Source organism: Grus americana, chromosome 16 (assembly GCF_028858705.1).
Source record: "Grus americana isolate bGruAme1 chromosome 16, bGruAme1.mat, whole genome shotgun sequence".
Taxonomy (NCBI): Eukaryota; Metazoa; Chordata; class Aves; order Gruiformes; family Gruidae; genus Grus; species Grus americana.
Genome location: NC_072867.1, coordinates 14,760,251 through 14,777,400, shown reverse-complemented (window position 1 = coordinate 14,777,400; position 17,150 = coordinate 14,760,251). Strand labels below are relative to the sequence as shown.

Sequence of the window (17,150 nt, the reverse complement as noted above, 5' to 3'; positions counted from 1 at the left end):
CTTTTTAAAAGATATCTGTCTAACCCATTTGGTTTTCAGAGGAGTTGAGTACCCAGGAGTTTGCACAGATTTACATGGGGGGGTGGGGGGCTGTGGTTTAAAAAAAAAAAAAAAAAAAAAATTACAGCATCCCTGAAAACACAAACCATTATCCATTATTAACAGTACCCTTTGATTTAAAAGGCAAGCAAAGAGGAACTTGCCTATAAGAGGAGGAAGAAGAAAGCAGATACAACAGTATTCCTTATAAGCTACACCCAAGAACAGGAGACTTGCACAATACTTTTAGCTAAAAGAGTTTCAATTTCTATCAACTATGTAAGGCTTGTCTAAATTGCAAATAGGAAAAATAATTATGAAATTATCAATCTAACTTCTTTTGTGAACAAATCAAAACATACAAATCAGCAAACTGCCGGCCTGCAACCAAACCTATGCAGCAAGGCTTTATGTTGGTCCAGCTGCGGGAGCTGACCCACCGCCCTCTCTACCAAACGTTCATCTGTTACAGGGGAGAAGGCTACAGGTCTAAAAGGCACAAAAAATTCTCAACTACTAAAAACATATTTTAAACTCCTTCCCAAAAGACAAACGCTCAGGTAGAGCACTACTGATTATGGCATTTGAAACTGAAACCCTACAAGCCTACAAAACAGCCAAGTAATTGCTCTGCAACTCACTTCACAGGCACATTCGGGGGTTTCTAGGAGCAACCCTGCTCCAACTCAGACTCTGCTGAGTCATAACAGTGCCACGCTAATCATCAGTGCCAGAATCAATTTTCCATAATGCAAAGCAAGAGCTCAGCGAGAATCCTCCTGGTAAGCAAATGAGGCAGGACTGAGCTCCAACTCCCCAAAAGCACACCAGGACAGCAAACTGATGAGACTAGAGGCTGGCTGCTCCTCTCCCACGCACAGGTAGGTAGAGAGACCCTTGAAACAACCTGCTTGTAACATGCCAGCACCATCAAACTCAAGCTGAGCTCTCACCCGTCTGCTACACACACACACGTCTCACCCACTCAATAGCGTGGACTTGCTCCTGGTGTGACCCCTTGAGACCACGACCACATGGACATCAGGAAAGTTTCTTCTTCAACTGTTCTAAAACCCACAGAAAGGGTCAGAAACTAGCTACATGCTTCCTACTAAAATCCACGTCTCTGCACCTTTGGTGTAGATGTGATGTGGATTTGGATGGTTTGGATATGGCCTGGAGGCAGGGACTGTAGCTTGCAGAACTGTCAGGTCTTTGCTGTTCTGCATGAGGGGGAAAATAAATGTCAGTGTTTTACTAAACTACAACAGCAAACAAGCTTGTTGGCAGATTCTAGTGACAAGAACATGATGCAACAGTTAAAGTTACCCATGAAGCAATAATTTTGGTGGTAATTGGGGAAAAAAAAATCAATTCAGGATAATAATATAATACATGAAGGCAATATCTAGAGAAACAATCTTAAAGATAATTACAGCAGGGACTACTTTGGGGGATACCATCAATTAAGTGTTTTGCTGTTAACCCTAAAAAAGGAGGAAGAACAAATCTCCATTTTTATTTGAGATGTGCTATAACCAGCAGAAATGAAAAGCTAGGCCCTGCTCATAGCGGATTCCCAGCAAAATCATTACTTGCCTCCCTCCTGCCTTTAAAAACACCTTGCTGGGAGGTAAGGAAGAATCGGCCTCTTTATGATTTTGTTAAGAGGATCCTGGGGTTTTGACTTGTTGCTGTTGGGGTGGTTGGTGGGAGAAGAGAATTTTTTTCAGATCAATGGGTTTTTCACGTTCAATGTACAGCTCTTACCTGTCCTGAGAACATCTGATCACAGAATTAATGAACCTATGGCATTTTAAGAAGTCATAAGAGTACAGAGAAGTAGAGAGAAGGAAAAAAAAAAAATTTCTGCCAAATCTCTTTCAAATTTGATGCCTTAAAGCGGGTTCCTAAACCACAATCAGGAGCCAAGGTACATTTACATGAGCCAAGAGGGCTGATGACTTCACACAAACAGGCTTCACTTCCCCCTCGTCCCTTCATCCCAGTGGGGTTCACAGGGGAGCAGGTAACTGTACAAAGCCATTTAGAGAATCGTACCCTAAATATTGAAGGACCTACGGAAGCCCTCAGGAATTCTGTCCACTGCTTTTATTAACAACTGATTCTGGTGACTAAGTAAGATTCTGGAAAATTGATGCCACTATTCAAGATTTGACACCATCCCTCTTTTAGCCTTTAAGCAAGTCTGAAGAACATACACGCTAAGGATTACATACTGCAGACGCTAGGCCAGATGTACCATTGTAAATCATTCCCCCTGACTTCAAGGGAATAATCTCATCTCAGGGACAGATCTGATCCAGTTCTCTTAACTGCAGGAATTTCTAATGTTAATAGGGCACATACTGTTGGTTCTGTAGGTATTTTTCATTCCGAAAGACAAAAAGCACTTACCATGCTATGCAGACACGGGCATACAGATTAGCCACATGCATTGCATTCTCAGAGTTACATTTGCTATGGCAATTATGAGCAAGTTATATTTAAATGTGAATTAGTAACATCCACTGAAACTATGGCAAGACAAAAAAAAAGAAGCTATATTAAAAGTGTTAAAACACTAACATTAATGATGCATTTGTTTGGAATTTTCTGGAAAGTTATTCTTAAAAAACCCCCAAACATACCTGGAGAGTTTCATTCACAGTTGGCGATACATCCTGTTCAGTGCCTACGGGAAGGGTCTGAGGAGTGTAAAGACCATTAACGAGCAGTTCATAGAATCGCATGCGGGTTTCACCTGCACAGACCACAATGGAAGAGTTGATTGAACAGAAATAACACAGCCTACGTAAAAATACATATTCTTGACACCCGCACAACCCTACTACCACTCCCAGCCTGCCGCAGAGGAGGAGCAGGTATCACCTCTGAGGCTCGTAGGGATCATTTTTAAATGATCTGCTGGGCAAGTGAAGTCAGACACTCCTTCCTCCAGCCAAGACAAGGAGATTTCAAAATCCTTTTTCCTCTTCTCAGCCTTCTTGGCAGCTCTGCTCTTTACCATGCTTTCTGGAGAGCAGCAGTTTCCCTCCTCTCCAAAGTGCCAAGCAAATAGCTTGCAGATTTGAGAAGTGAAACTCTCACCCAAGGGACAAGCTTCTGCCAACACCCAGAGCCACTTCAGAAAGCTCTCCCAACCCACCTTGCTAGTAGAAACTGGCTGTTATTAATGCAAACACGATGCATGGGAATGCCGAGGACAAAACCGTTAACGTTGCTTTTCCAGAAAGACTCCGATTAGTCCTTTTTATTCCCCCTCCCCGCTTAGTTTAAGGTGTGCTCAGTGGCATCCTTCAAAGAATAAAAGCCAGAGAAGCAAACCATCCCATATATTGTTACTGAGCTTTAGCCTTTTCGTTCCTAAATTCTACAAAGACCCAATTTCTTAATATTGGATTTTTCATTACTACAAAAAGCCAATCCTACTTATTTTGCAGTCTGTAAGAAATCTGTCATCAGCTTCAAAGGCAACAGAATCAGACCCCCAAACTGTCTGAATTTTGCTCTGAAAGATAAAGAATACATAGAAAAATGGACAGACCCAGCACCTGAGCCCAGAAAATGAATTCAGGCAAGATCTCCCCCGAAACAGGATTACTTTCCTGAGGAAGTCCCACAGGATCAAACCCCAAACTCCCTGTGAATCACTCCATGCAATTTGAAAGCAAAGCACCCCTTAGCACGATTCCGCTTACTAGAAAGGACTCATTTATCTTGAATAAATGCTGCAGATGAGGTTATTTGGTTATCAAATCTCATTTCACAAAGTCTTGAGCCACATCCTCAGCAATGTAAACTGTTTCAGTTCAACTAAAGTCATGACAAAATAGATCTCTTGAAGGAAAGAGCTTGAAGAGATGCTTGAAATATTATGCTTGAAATATTAACACACCCTGCCCCCCCCAAGACTACAATGCCCTGGATATGGAAGTGTTATGCTTACTTTAAAACTTGTTTTTAAATAAATACAAAGTAATTGTTACAAAGTTTCACAATTCTTCCTGGATCTCCAATATAATGCAGTAGAAGTTATAACTTAATTTTCAAAGAGGTTTATGAATGTGAAATTATTCCTATCTATTTCTCTAAGGATAAGTAATTATTAAGTCTGTCCATTCTGTAGAAGATAAACCGAGGCAGAGAAGTTGCTTTAAACTAGCCTGTCTTAGATGAGGAGACTGGATTTCTTAGTTTCAGATTCCCAGGCCTGTGCTCTGGCCAGACAGATAAAAGGACACTTTTGCTCCTAACATTTATTTTGCTAGACTATGAAAATGCAGTTAACCAACCTTTCACTCTCTTGCAAAGCTGAATGCTAGAAATAAATGCTGAAAACTATACATATATATTTTAAGAACGTCCTAACCTGCTAATGCTATTTTAGGAATAACGCTTTCACTTGATTCTGACAGATTATAGCACACTGACAATCTTACTCTTTTAGAATGAGAGAGATACAACTGTGGGGGAAAAAATGCATTAGAAGCATACAGCTGGCAAACAAAACAAAAATGCAACTTGAAACTAAGACTTCAATGTTTTCTCCCAAGAAACAGAAGCATAAAACCCCCTCATTTCCCTGATGCACAGCTAACTTTCTTGAACAGCTGCCTGTTCAAGTCTTGCAGAGTAGTTTATAAACAGGGGAGAATGTAGTGCAATCAGCTTGCTTAAAATACCTCTCATTAAGACTTCCACCACTTACAAGCCTGCTTTAGCTTACGTTATTAAATCTACAAATGGTTAATTTGTTCTTAAATGTAATTTTTACCTTCAAAGTAAGCAAGGGAAGGACCCTGTCTATAAAAATTAATGATACTAGAATTTCAAAGTATATATATGTAAGGTCAAGCTTAGCTCACAATAGAAAATATTATACTACTACTGTGATTTTTCTTCTAACGGTGATCAGTAATGTCAATAAACATCCTACTACACCCTCTTACTACATCTGGCACACCAACTGCTGTACAGGTTGTGCACTAAATTGCTGAAACCTTTTAATACAGAACAAAAATATAAGCATTTTTAAGAAAATGGTGTTAACAATGTCCTCTTCCCAAAAAAGAGTGCAGTAAGTCAGCTTTAAACTAGAAGTGCCATGTCCGCAATAAAGAAGTACAAGCAGCAACTGATCTACACCTCCTCAGCTTTGGCCATTTTCTAAAATTTGGGCACATTTTTAGCAAAGCCCTTCACTAACGCGCTTGGAGGAAAGAGAAAAGACAAAGCAGTGAAATGCAATGCTTTCATACTTCCAGAAACTTTATTGGGCTCCCCAGGGCTCAGGTCTGGGGCCAAGAGTCGGTTACTTCCAGGACTTGCAGCTCCTGTTGCTTTAAGAGACAGTCTCACACTTACACACTCGCACACACACTGACAAGTGCTGCGTGTGCACTCTTTTGCTGCCAGCCTCGAGTTTGCTGCTAAGTATCAATGAAATGCCAGGCACGCAGAGGACAGCACCCGGCCCTGCTGCCGCCACCAGAAGCCAGAGATTGGGGTCCTAGGAACGCCCATGGTTTATCCAAAAATCGCAAGTTTGCAAAAGCCAGGTGCCACTGGGTCCGGCAGCCCCGGGAGGCAGCTGAGAGGGGGACATGGAGATGGGGGGCACAGGAGGCCTCCGAGGGCAGGGGACGGGGCGGGGTACAGGCAGGGGACGGGAAGGATGGTAGCATTTTGCAAATTACAGGGCTGTCTCCTAGCAACAGACAACACATTTGGCTCCACGTGACTTGCAAAGGCCCCAGAAACCAGACCCGCTCGCAGGGGAACAGGAGCACTCCCCTCATATTTTTAATCGCCGGGCCCTTGCAGTCTGCAACAGCCCCTCTTCTGAGGAGAGGGACGGATAGGGGCACTGCAAACGACAAACACGTCAGGCTGAAATGTGCCCCCTCACCTTTTGTATCCAGCTCCACGTGGATGATGTTTCCCATGACAGAGGTGTTATGAAGGTGCTGGACAGCCTCCCGGGCACCCTTGACAGTGGCAAAGATCACTTTGGCGATGCCCAGGTGCTTTTTGTTCTTGGGGTTGTATAGAATCTCCACCTCTTCCACTTCACCGTATTTCTTGCACATGTCGGTCAAAAAGTTTTCGCGGATGTTGTCATTCAGCTTGGCAAATGTGACCTGCTTGGGAGGCACTGGCCCCACATAAAATTCATCAATCTGGAAACAGGCACAAGGTGGGGAGCGATAAAAATAATTGTCATCGTTAACGAGCGTGGGGGAAGGCACGGGAGGGAGAGGGTTAAAGCATCCTGCAAACTTTGGGGAAAAGAAAACTGCCTCCAAGGCTCTGGGATAAACCTCGGAGCTGAGCAGAGCCTCTGCTGCTGCAGCCGTTCATTGGAACTGGCTCCTTTCTGGGCTGCAAATATGTATTTTGAGCAGTACTGTCAGCAGAGAGCCCCCCTCCGCTGCCCCCCACCCCAGAAGCCCCCAAGACACAGCTCCAAAACCTTCAAGTGATCTCATTAGACAGATGCATTGATTTCTCGTTATCTTTATAGAAGATGATTATCGTTAAACAGTTTGCCAAATAATAATGTTAATAGGAATATGACTGTCATTTAAACGGTCCATTAAACTATTTGGAACTGAAGCCTCACTCCCGGATAAACAAGAATACAAAGCTAAACCCAAAAGTCAGGGGCGGTACCTTGAATTTGGGGACAGACAGCTCCAACTCCTTAGTTTTGGTCCATATTCGCCCTATTCTGGGATCCCTGACACAATCCACAGGAGCGATTCCCGAGTTCTGGGAGGAGGAGGAGGAGAAAAAGCACAAAACCAGCAATAACAGGGCTTGAAATTTAAGACACAAATAAAAGAAAAAATAAACCCCAAGGAAGCACGGGCTGTCTCAAGGGAAGGGGAAAGCACACACACACACACGTGTCAAATTGCAATACTGCTGGGAAATGCACACAGATTGGAAACACAGAAATAAAGCCGCAGGTTTGGGCTCCTCGGGCTCCTGACAGTTGAATACACAGTGTCAGGTGGCAGTAACTTTGGTGGCTGTGCGTGTCCCCCCCAGACCCCCCTCCCACACACATGTGCTGCGGTGGGGATTACCACGACCCGGAGGGACCCCCAGCCCCCAAAACGCCGGTAAGACGGAGGCGGGGGGGGGGGGGGGAGGTGGGCACGACACAATGGGGGAAACCCACGACACCACCACCACCACCCCTACTCACAGGCATGCTGAAATGTTGCCCATCGTAACGGTAGAGTTTGTGCTGTCCTTTTTTCAGAGCCGGGTCAATAATCAACTTGTAACTTCTCCAATGGTGATTTCTTTTCTCGACAGAAGTGCTGGCTTGCGTGCTGTTCTCCATTCCGTTGATCCAACCTGGACGCGGGGTGGGGGGGGAGAGGAAGGGGGAAGGGGAAAAGAAGAAAAAAAAAAACCACCGCACAGAAAACCATAAAGTTAAAAAATATTCAACAAAGACCCCTTCTTTTTTTTTTTTTTTAAACGAGCCGCCCGCTCTACACACCCAGGCAGGGAGGAAATCCACCGCGAAGCGAGCCCTAAAATGGGGGAATTGCCAGCCGGGTCCCCCCTTCCACCCCAGCCAGACAAGAGGCAGAGAGGGAGGAGGAGGAGAGGAGGAGGAAAAAAAAAAAAAAAAAAAAAGACCCAATCTCACTTGAACTCTGCTTTTTGCCATGATCTTCAGGGTGCTTGGCTTTTTCCCCCGCCTTGATCTCTCGGAAAGACATCGCGCTCGGCGGCCGATCGTCTCCGGGCGGCGAAAGGCGAGCTCCCGTCTCACATGGGGCCGGTTACCGGCGCGGGCTGGCCGCCAGGCTCCTGCCTCCCGTTTTTGCGAGCCACCACATATTGTGTGTGCTCGCTGCTGGCGGCGGCGGCCTCCCACAATACACCGCTGCGAGCGCCGCGAACGCCTAACCGCCCTCCGCCGCCTGCACATTCACGGCGGCCGCACCGCGCAGCCCCCGGCCCGCGGCCGCCCGCCGCCGCCCCGCCGCCGCCGAGCGCCGCCGCATGGGCCGCCGCCGGGGTGGGTTTATTTTTTTTTCCTCCCCGCCCCGGGGTTAACGGCATGCGGGGGGGTGAGTGGAATCTGCCCGCTGCATTTACCTTAGCGTAAACTGTTTCTAAACAAGATGGACCTATAGGTGGGACAAGTTGGGTTTTTTTTTTTTTTTTTTTTTTAGGGGAAGACTTCGGCGAGCTCCGGACCGGGCTGCCGCGGGGGCGGGCGGAGCGTGCTAGCGTGCTGCCGTGCTGCGGGGGGGAGATGGCGGCGGGAGCCGGGGGGGGGGGGTTGCCGCTGTTCGGCGACACACAGCCCAAAGGGAGGGGGTAATGGGGGGGAAGCAGTTTTGCTTATTAAAGGTCCGGGGCCGGCGGCAGCCAATCAGCGGGGAGCTTCCATTTTGTTTTAGGTATTAAAGGCCGGGCGGCGCGGTCCCCCCGCCGCTCAGCCGGGGCGCGGAACCGGGCGGAGCACGGCGGGCGCATAGCGCGACTCCGCTCGGTCCGCGGGGCCGCGGCAGCTTGGCCGCGGTTCGGGCAATTGGCTGGTTAAAGGCAGCGGGGCGGCCGCAGCCAATGGGCGAGCAGCTTCCATGGGGCTTGAGTTATTAGACGGCGGTGTAAAAACATCCTTCAGCAGACAGCTAAGGAGAGGCCAACAGATCAGGCAGCCATTTTTCTGCAATGGAGCGAAATGGCCAACTGGGCTTTTCCTTTGTTCCAAAAGGGGGATCCGCCATGTGAATCCACACCGTCCACTTGCAGGGAGCGCTCGGGGTGGTGGTAATGTCTGGCACCATGCTAGAGGACTCACTGAAGAAGGAAGATTTAAAAACAAACAAAAAAATTGCGGATTTTTTTTTTTTACCCTTATGGTTCGGGATCCATCTTTGTCTTGTGTAACTAGGTCATGGCACACCCTATGTCAGCAGTTAACAATTTCGAATGCCAAAAAAAATACATCGTTTTTAATATTTTTTGTTGTTGTTTTGGGGGTTTTTAAGCTTTATAGAGCTCTCTGATGACTCAACAATAAATTTGAGAGAGTATTTCCTGTATTAAACACTTGATTCCTGGCCATTTTTATTAACTCCTTTGGTGCTTATAAGGTAATGTTTTAAATATAGGCATAGGAATAGTGAATTTTGGCAAAAAAAAAAGCAATTTTACTATGATAAGCTTTTTTCCTTTCCTCTTATGTTGTAAGTACCCAATCCATTCTGTCCTTGCTAAGTGTAGTTTTCATGTTAATGTTACTGAAGTGGTCCTTATTGCTAAGCCTTCATTTGCATGTCTTATGTTTTTGTCTGTTAATCTAAACCAATTTATGCTTTTTGAAATATTTTACTTCTAAAGCAAAATATCTGGCTAAGAGATGCTTAAAAGTTGTTTACAACCAAGTAAATGTTAACCAGGTGTTTTCACACTAACATGTGCAGCCTGAAACTATTTAGAACATTTTCAGCGTCTGCGTGCTCTGTGGAAAAACACTGAATGTCCTTTTTATGTAGAGTAAATCTGCCACAGGAAGGTAGATCTAAGCCTCGAGTAGGAGTCTTCACTGTGTACGGTCAGCCAACATAGCTGGACAACTTTTTCTATAGCTTCCCCCCCCCCTTTTTTTTTATGATGCTAGACCACTGCCATACAAAGATCCGTAACTATCTTAACAAGATCCGCTTTGACTTGCAAACTTACGAGAGAAGTGGTGATACAGATCATATATATTTATAGCCGTTATTTTAAAAAAGCGTAACAACTTCACCTTCAGAGCTGCATTCAACTATGGTGCGCGGGTAAGTAAACCCTTTTGCCCTTGCAGAGAACCATATAGACCAGGCCTGTGCGGCTAACGTTATTGTCCTGGGCGGCAAGATCCTAATGGTCATCTTTAGGAGCGGTGGCGATATCCTTCTCCTCAGATACATCTAACAGCGTCTCTGAAACGTCTATTTTCAGGGAGGGATTTCTTTTTCTGCACAAAGCGCTTGGTCGTCCGCAGCCCTGTGGTGTGGTGCTTTTTTTTTTTTTTGCGGAGAGACGCCGTGAATCCATTGCAGGCGTTACGTGGCTGTTAAATTGAACGCACCAAAAGTAAAAAAAAAAAAAAAAATCTGCCTGCGAACAGGAAGATGTTACTGAGGTTGATTTTAAAAAAAGGCGAAAAGGCGGTGGTGGTAGGGATCCCTTATGTGTTTTATCCATCTAATTACAGAAGCTCGACAAAAGCAACAAAATGGGGGGGTGTTTTTCAAGACGGTGAGTCTTAATGGCGGATGTCTCACTAAAAAGCACTGTAAAATCCTTCATACCGAGAGGCAGTGACTTGGAGAGAGGGGGGAAAAAGGAGGTCTGGAAGTAAATCCAAAATGAGGGAGTTTCCTTCCAAGTGAGGGACCCTTTGCAGCCTGAGTTTTACAGTTGGAGAGCCGTGACGCAGTTGATATTCACAGCAGTTGTACTTTAGTGCAGCCACCCAGCCCATGAAATGGCCTCCCCGCCGAAGTCTGGTGGTTTTATTATGTGAAAGCCTGCGGAAGCACCGTGTCCCGGGCGCCGGGAGGGGCGGCTGGCGGCGGGCAGGGCGCTCCCGGTCGCGCTCCATGTTGTGTGAGGATAGCCGCCATCATGGCTTCTCCTTCGGCGCCGCGTTCTCTTCAGGGCTGGGGCGGCGGCGAGGCGGGCTCTCCCCCACTGCCTGGCGGCGCTTCGCATCTCGATCACTGGAGGGAAATGGCCTTTTTTTTTGTCTTTTTTTTTTTCTCTCCCTCTCTCCCCTTTCCCGCCCCCCCCCCTTCCCCCACTGCTTTGTGAGGGGTTGTGGAAAGCGAAGCCGAGGAGGGAGCGGGGCGCCTGGCGGCTTTTTCTCCTCGCTGCCGCGCACAACATGGCCGCGCTGGGGAGCGCCCTGCAGCAGCGGGAGGCAGCGCTGCGGGCGGCAGGGCTGGCGACGCTCCAGCCCGGCCGGGGCGGGGGGGGGGAAGAGCCGGGTGGGGAGGACAAAGGCTGCTCGCATAATGCAGGCGAAGTCCTGAGTGCCTATAAATAACGCCGCCCGCCCCTCGTCTTCCTCCCTTCCCCCCGCCGCAGCCTCTCGCTCGCTTAGGTTTTATAAATACCCAAAGATGAAAGTAGCCTAATGCAGAGGAAAAAAAGGATTTTTAAGAGGAACAAACAATAGCCCCCCCCAAAAAAAAACTCCCCCCAAAAAACCCCAAAGCCAGGCAGTTGTGGGGGATGGATGGAGGGAGAAGCCAGGCAAATGAGCAGGCAGCGCCGGCCGCGGGAGGAGCAGGGCGGCGTCGCCAGCCTCCCCGCCTGGAGCGGGCTGCGCTGCGCCCCGCCAACGCGCCGGGGGGAGCGCGGCCGCCGCTCCCCGCCGCTCGTCACATGGCTCTTTGTTGTTTTCCTTCTCCTGCCCCTCCTGGGCTTTCCCCCCCTCCGCCATCGCCCAGCCGCTCCGCCGGGGCAGCCGCTGCCCTGCCTCCTCCCGCCCGCAGCCGGGGTGGGATGGCCCGGCCAGGCCGGCCTGCAGCGCCCAGCTCCCCGGGCCCGCAGCCGGGGCTGGGCTGGCGCGGAGCCGGGTGCCGTGCTGCAGTGCGAGCCGCCATGGCCGTCTGAGGTGTTACATGTGCCTTTTTTTTTTCTCTTTTTTTCTCTTCTTTTTTTTCCTTTTTTCTTTTTTTTTCCCGAGCAGATTTTCCTGCAGCTCGCTTTGGGTGGAGGCGTGGGGGTTATTTCGGAGCTTCACAAACCTCGCTGTGCTCTGCGGGGAGTTGCACCTTGTGCTCCACTGCAAACCCAAATTAGGTGAGCTAGGAAAGCCTGGCTTGAGCAACCACTTCAGAGGGCAGGACAGGGAGGAAAAGCAAACACTTGTAGAGAGGTGGCCTCCCTGGTAAGGCTAGAGCAGGACCGTCCTGCGGACCCTGTGGGAGGGAGAAGGTAAGTGGCTGCTTGGCAGAGGCTGCCTGCGGGAGCGGCATGTGCCGGGCAGGGTGCGCCCTGCCCGCCAGTTCCTGCGGCTCAGGACCAGCCGCTCCGTGGGTTTGTAAAACCTGTGCTGTGGTATGTGCCGAGGCTCAAGGGTGTTTTCCTGCGAGGGAGCAGGATGCTGCCGCGAAGGAGGCACCGCAAGCCTGCGCCTTTTGCAAGGACGCGAGGGCTCACGCTCATCTTCTTCATTTCTTGTTCTCCCCCCCCTCCGTCCTCACCGGGTCAGGCTCCGTCGAGAACAAGCGACAAACCGTCAGCACAAAACATGACACGTTTCTATGGAGGGAGGAAAAAAAAAAAGTCTTCGCACTGCCAGGCTGGCTTTAAAACGCTACCCCTGCGCTCTGTGCCCCCCTCTCGGGGTGCAGCTCTTGCAGCCATGGGGGTTTGCGGCCGCCAAGACCCTCCGAGGGCTCGGTCCCTGTGAGGCGCGCCTTGTCCGGCCAGACCATCTTTAAACGCCTGGCCCTTGCTCATGGCAGTACTGCAACAGCCTTCCTGGTTTAAAATTGCTTTAAATAATAATCTGCTAATAAACTCGGAAGAAACGGTGACGTGATTCTTAGCTAAACACTATTAAAATGCTCCTCTACTATTTCTCAATAGAGGTGAAAAGCATTTTAGCTTCCTGGAAATGGCCGAAACAGGCGACGTGTAGATCAAAGTACGCTGTAGATCTGTTCTTGGTTTTGCAGGGGTTTTTTGAACTGTAATGAAAATGTTTCCGCAGCTTGCATCATAATGAGTTAAGTCGGCATGTAAAGGGATTAAAAAAAAAAAAAAAAAGAGATTTAAACAGCATCAGCTATTAAGTTTCCTGAGCTTTAAAATTCATGTTGAAATAGATATTTGGATATTAGTAATATCTGCATTTAAACCTTAACGTCGGTCTGTTTAACCCTGAAGCAAACTAGCTCTGCTTAACGCAGGCTTTGAAATGATTCAGCCAGACCATAATACTGTGGGAGCTTAGACAGCTTTGTCTGTACTTGCACCTCTCTGCGCATTTTTCCAGGACTCTGATCTTTGTCTGCAATTAATCATTGTTCAGGACGGCCGTTCCCGATGGTATGATCCGTGAACTGCTCCAGCTGGGAGAGGTCCCAAAGCATGTGCCTGGCGCCGCGTACGTGCAAATCAGGGCCAGAAGTTGCTGGGGCAGCAGGCGTTGTAGAGTGAGCCCGCCATGCGGACCCAGTGAATTGTGTGGGTCCTCAGCACTTCTGAAAATTGTTTTTGTAAGTCTGAGCTGAACATTTCTTTCCGTTTTTAGAGTTTCTAAATGACGATCGTGTTCAATGTAGTTGAAAAGTCACCAAGGCAGTTGAGACCGGTTGCACTCTCAGAGTGGGTGGTTTCATGGCTGAACCTCGTATCTGAAAAGCTAAATGTTCTGGTACAGAATGTTTAAATCCCAGAAAGGTCAAACCAGACTTTCATACTTCAGTTAGATTGACCCTGGTTTACTGTGTGAGACTCTTTAGAGAAAGAAAGAGATCTTTCGGGGGGGGTGGAAGATTTTTTTTTCTCTGAACAGCTTGTGGTTACTCTATGCACATTCTTGAAGCAAAGGGGTTTGTTCTTGCCCAAGCAAAGGGGTTTGTTCTTGCCCACAGCGTCCCTCCCCTGCATCATGGAGTAGAAAACTCTTATGTTAATTATTTCACTGTCTGTTATCAATAAGAAGTGATTTAATTTCTTTGGCAAAGTGTTGCAACAAGAGCAAATTAGATTGAGAGGCAAAGTGAAATAAAAAACAGGCAGCTGTTCTGCCAAACAATGATTATGACTGTTTACAACATTTTGGTTTAGACTGGCTTGTACACAGAATCCTTTATATTGAAGGTTTTCATGTCACAATCCGCTGCTTGTGCAAGGAAACTAGATTAATAGATTATAAAGGACAAAAGAGACCTAGGTTCATCTGGTTCGACTTCCTGCGTTATGCAGGTCGTCAGATTTTTGTGAATTTGTTGCTTATTTGAAAGAAATTAACTACAGCATGGCTACATCATAGAAAAACAGATTTTCATTTTAAAATGGGCTGTGAGAGAGAGTAAGAGTTAGTAAATTGTTTCCATCAAAGCCTACCTGAAAGACTAGAAATCAAAATACCTTTTTTAAACTTCTCTAGTTTCTGCTTTCAGTTTCTGGATGTTGTTGTATCTCAGTCTGCTTGACGGAGGAAAGCTCCATTACCAGATTTCCGTCCCCGTGTAGCTGTGTACAGGCTGATCAACTGAGCATTTAACACTCCTGTTGCAGACTTGCAGAGCTCCCCCTCGGGTCCATCTTTACTAATCCTGTAGTCGTTCCTGTCGCGGTTCCCTGTGAACGCTCCAGTTTTTCACCATTTTGATCTGGGCAGAAGGGGACAGAGCAATCAGTGGTGATAATACCCACGCCAACAGCCCTTGTTCAGCTGGTTTCCCAGCACGGCTCCTAAAATACCCTCAGATCTGCTCCTTCGTGGGACAGCATCCCCATCCTGTTGGTTTGTGCTTTTTGTTCTGCTTGTACAGCTTTACACTTGGCTCTCTTGGAAAGGACAAGTCCTTAGTGTTGTTGCTTGCAATAACCTTTTTTTTTTATACCCCCTCCTGCTACTATTGAGTGTCACCTACAAACTTGATTGGTAACGATTATATATTTTCTTCCAGATAAACAACTGCTTCTGTCTCCACTGTAGGAGTTTCCTGGTTCCGGGTGTGTGTACACCTCAGCCGTGTTAGTATTGCGTCAGGAGGAGGTCTGGATGTACACCATCCTCTCGCCACACCCCAGTTTCATGGGAAGAAAGCCCAGTTCAGGAGCTGGAAGGGAGCCAGGAGGCACACTGCAGCATTTGCCTGCCCTGGTGTCTATAGTGTAGCCATTAAATAATGTAGGGCCCAAACCTACCTAATGTAGGTGGTTGCAGGACCCATAAAAGAAAGCTGACAGCTTTAGGACACAGCGCTTACAACTGCATTTTGAGACCTTCCTGTTAGATGGATTCTAACCCGTTTCATTTTATGCCTTCTTGCTCTTACATTGTCCTACTCATAATCCCATAAATGCTTCACAGGGGTTGAAGTATGGCACATCATCCCTCTTGCACAAATCTCCTACTAGTGCTATTGCCATTTACCACCGAACCTTCCAATTTCTTAAAACAATTTCTCTCTCAGGAGCTAAACTCAGGAAGCTTTGTCTCCCATGGATTTGTGTCAGTAAATGCCCCCTGACAAATTTTCCAGCTCTTTCCCAGTCTTGCTTGCCCCATTTGGCTGAGCAAGGACTAAAGTGCTGGCTGGGTACGGGCAAGGGCTGAGCACCACCGTGGTGCCTCTACTACGTACTCTACTCAGCTCTTCATTCAAGACCTAAATACGTTTGGGACTTCTTCCCCTCTGCCAAATTTGATTGAGATTGGAGGAAGGAGAGGAAGAATGAACAACACAGTCACATTAGACTGTTTTATTTTTAGGAAACCAGGCTAAGAATATTGAGTAGGAATATGGACAGGGTATTTGCCTGTTGAGGTTTTTTTACCATGAAATTTTTCATTTCTTCCTAAGAAAGCAGATGATCTGTCTAGGGAATTTCTCAGCCAAAATAAGCAACCTCCTGACATATTTCACCTGTGCCCCAGCATGCTCCAAGGACGCATGGCATGTAAGCATTGAACGATGACAGGGAATCACTACCCTGTCCTGGTGTTTGACTGCCTGGGTGTGGAGATCTATGGTGATACCAAGTAGCGGAACAAACAGTTATTTTGTTTAAGATCCATATAACCTTTGATGGACATGTTGGATATTTGCCAGGGCTGGGTTTTTGGTTTCTTTTTAAACTGTATCTGATAATTTTATTTCTCTATAAGATAGGTAGTGAGTGCTGTCAGAGATTTAATCATTCTTGAGCTATAAAGGAATAAAGAAGCTGTTTCAACACCTGATTTGCAGAATGTTTTGTGTTGCTTCTTGCCTATTGAAATGCAGCTGCTATTGAAATGCTGCGATCCCATCAGAGTGTACAACCGGGTATTTTTTAGAATAGTTTCAAGCTTATAAAAATCATGAAATAAATCAAGAAAGTTGGTGATTCTAATCAACATTCTAAAACCATCAAATTACTAAACATTTTGGTTCAGTGTTTCATGGTCCAAACAGTTTTAAAAAAAAAAGGAATGAAAAGAATGTACAATTTAGAAAATTTGGGCACTCCCAGAGCTTGCATCAAAAGGAAATGAAGATAGAAGTAATCTGAAAGGATATTTATGCATTAAAATACTTGTGTATCTGGACACCTATCATTAAACAGTCTAGATGCGATAATAGCTGGAAACCTGTGAGCCCTTTTAACAAATGCAGTGCATACAGGGAATGTTCTGATCATAAATGATAGAGCATAAAATGTTGCAGCCAGAAAAGTGATGACAAAGATCAAATGGCGTGAGTTTAGCTTACAAATCGGAACAGTTTCTTCTAACTGGTGCGATGCAAACAACGTACGACACAAGACCAAGACGGTTTTGCCCTTGACATTGTCGCCATTGCTCTTGAATCTGCAGTTAAGGATCCCCATCTTGATTTATTTTTTGACAGGACAGTTGAGAGTGCCCCAGCTGGTTCACTAAGCCATGGTTTTCAGCCGAGTGGGCCAGAACACGCAGAATTAGCGAATGCTGTGCCATCCATTGCCTCTCTACGCTGCAGCATAACAGCAGCTCCCAGTTGCTAAGCAGCTGCAGAGCCGTCTTTGCCTTTGCCACCAATCAGCTGTACTACGGGAGCAACATGGGTTCCTCTTGATCGGTGGAGAGGAGCCGGCAGCATGAAAACGGGAGCAGTGGCTATAGCAAAATTGTTCCTTTTCTGGCTGGCTGATGGGCCCCCTGGCAAAAATGCTGGAGTGAAGCGAAGGGACACTTGATGGCCCAGAAGCAGGGGGTGGTGGGGAGGGGAGAGGGGGAGCCAGCATATGTGCACAGTGGAGGTTACAAAGACAGCAGATCTTAGCAGAGCGGGGGGCACGTACCGAGGAGAAAGAAATGGGAGAGAGGCCAAATGCACGTTCGGAATGAA

The 17,150-nt window shown here is 46.9% G+C and overlaps 1 protein-coding gene and 2 long non-coding RNA genes across 4 annotated transcripts in view; 1 reads left to right on the top strand and 2 right to left on the bottom strand.

The window, feature by feature from the left end:
• The window catches only part of SETD1B (SET domain containing 1B, histone lysine methyltransferase), a 55,004-nt gene extending 46,992 nt beyond the window's left edge, over window positions 1-8,012 (bottom strand). Inside the window, exons 1-5 of one of the 2 annotated variants that reach the window (XM_054844362.1) lie at window positions 7,733-8,012; window positions 7,277-7,431; window positions 6,736-6,834; window positions 5,972-6,242; window positions 2,691-2,803 (exon numbers count right to left, since the gene is read on the bottom strand). In XM_054844362.1, the coding sequence (XP_054700337.1) occupies window positions 2,691-2,803; window positions 5,972-6,242; window positions 6,736-6,834; window positions 7,277-7,431; window positions 7,733-7,805 (711 nt within the window). In that variant the 5' untranslated portion in view covers window positions 7,806-8,012. Of the gene's footprint in view, window positions 1-2,690; window positions 2,804-3,492; window positions 3,625-5,971; window positions 6,243-6,735; window positions 6,835-7,276; window positions 7,432-7,732 lie in introns of those variants that run through there. The other variant, XM_054844363.1, reaches the window with a different exon arrangement.
• A 1,019-nt stretch (window positions 8,013-9,031) lies between these two features.
• On the bottom strand, window positions 9,032-14,673 carry LOC129213748 (uncharacterized). The gene is made up of 2 exons (XR_008579522.1): window positions 14,533-14,673; window positions 9,032-14,441 (listed from the first exon to the last, which is right to left on the bottom strand). It is a non-coding gene; the product is annotated as an uncharacterized LOC129213748 (long non-coding RNA).
• LOC129213749 (uncharacterized) lies at window positions 10,648-16,021 on the top strand. The gene is made up of 2 exons (XR_008579523.1): window positions 10,648-11,895; window positions 12,308-16,021. It is a non-coding gene; the product is annotated as an uncharacterized LOC129213749 (long non-coding RNA).
• The last annotated feature ends 1,129 nt before the right edge of the window (window positions 16,022-17,150 follow it).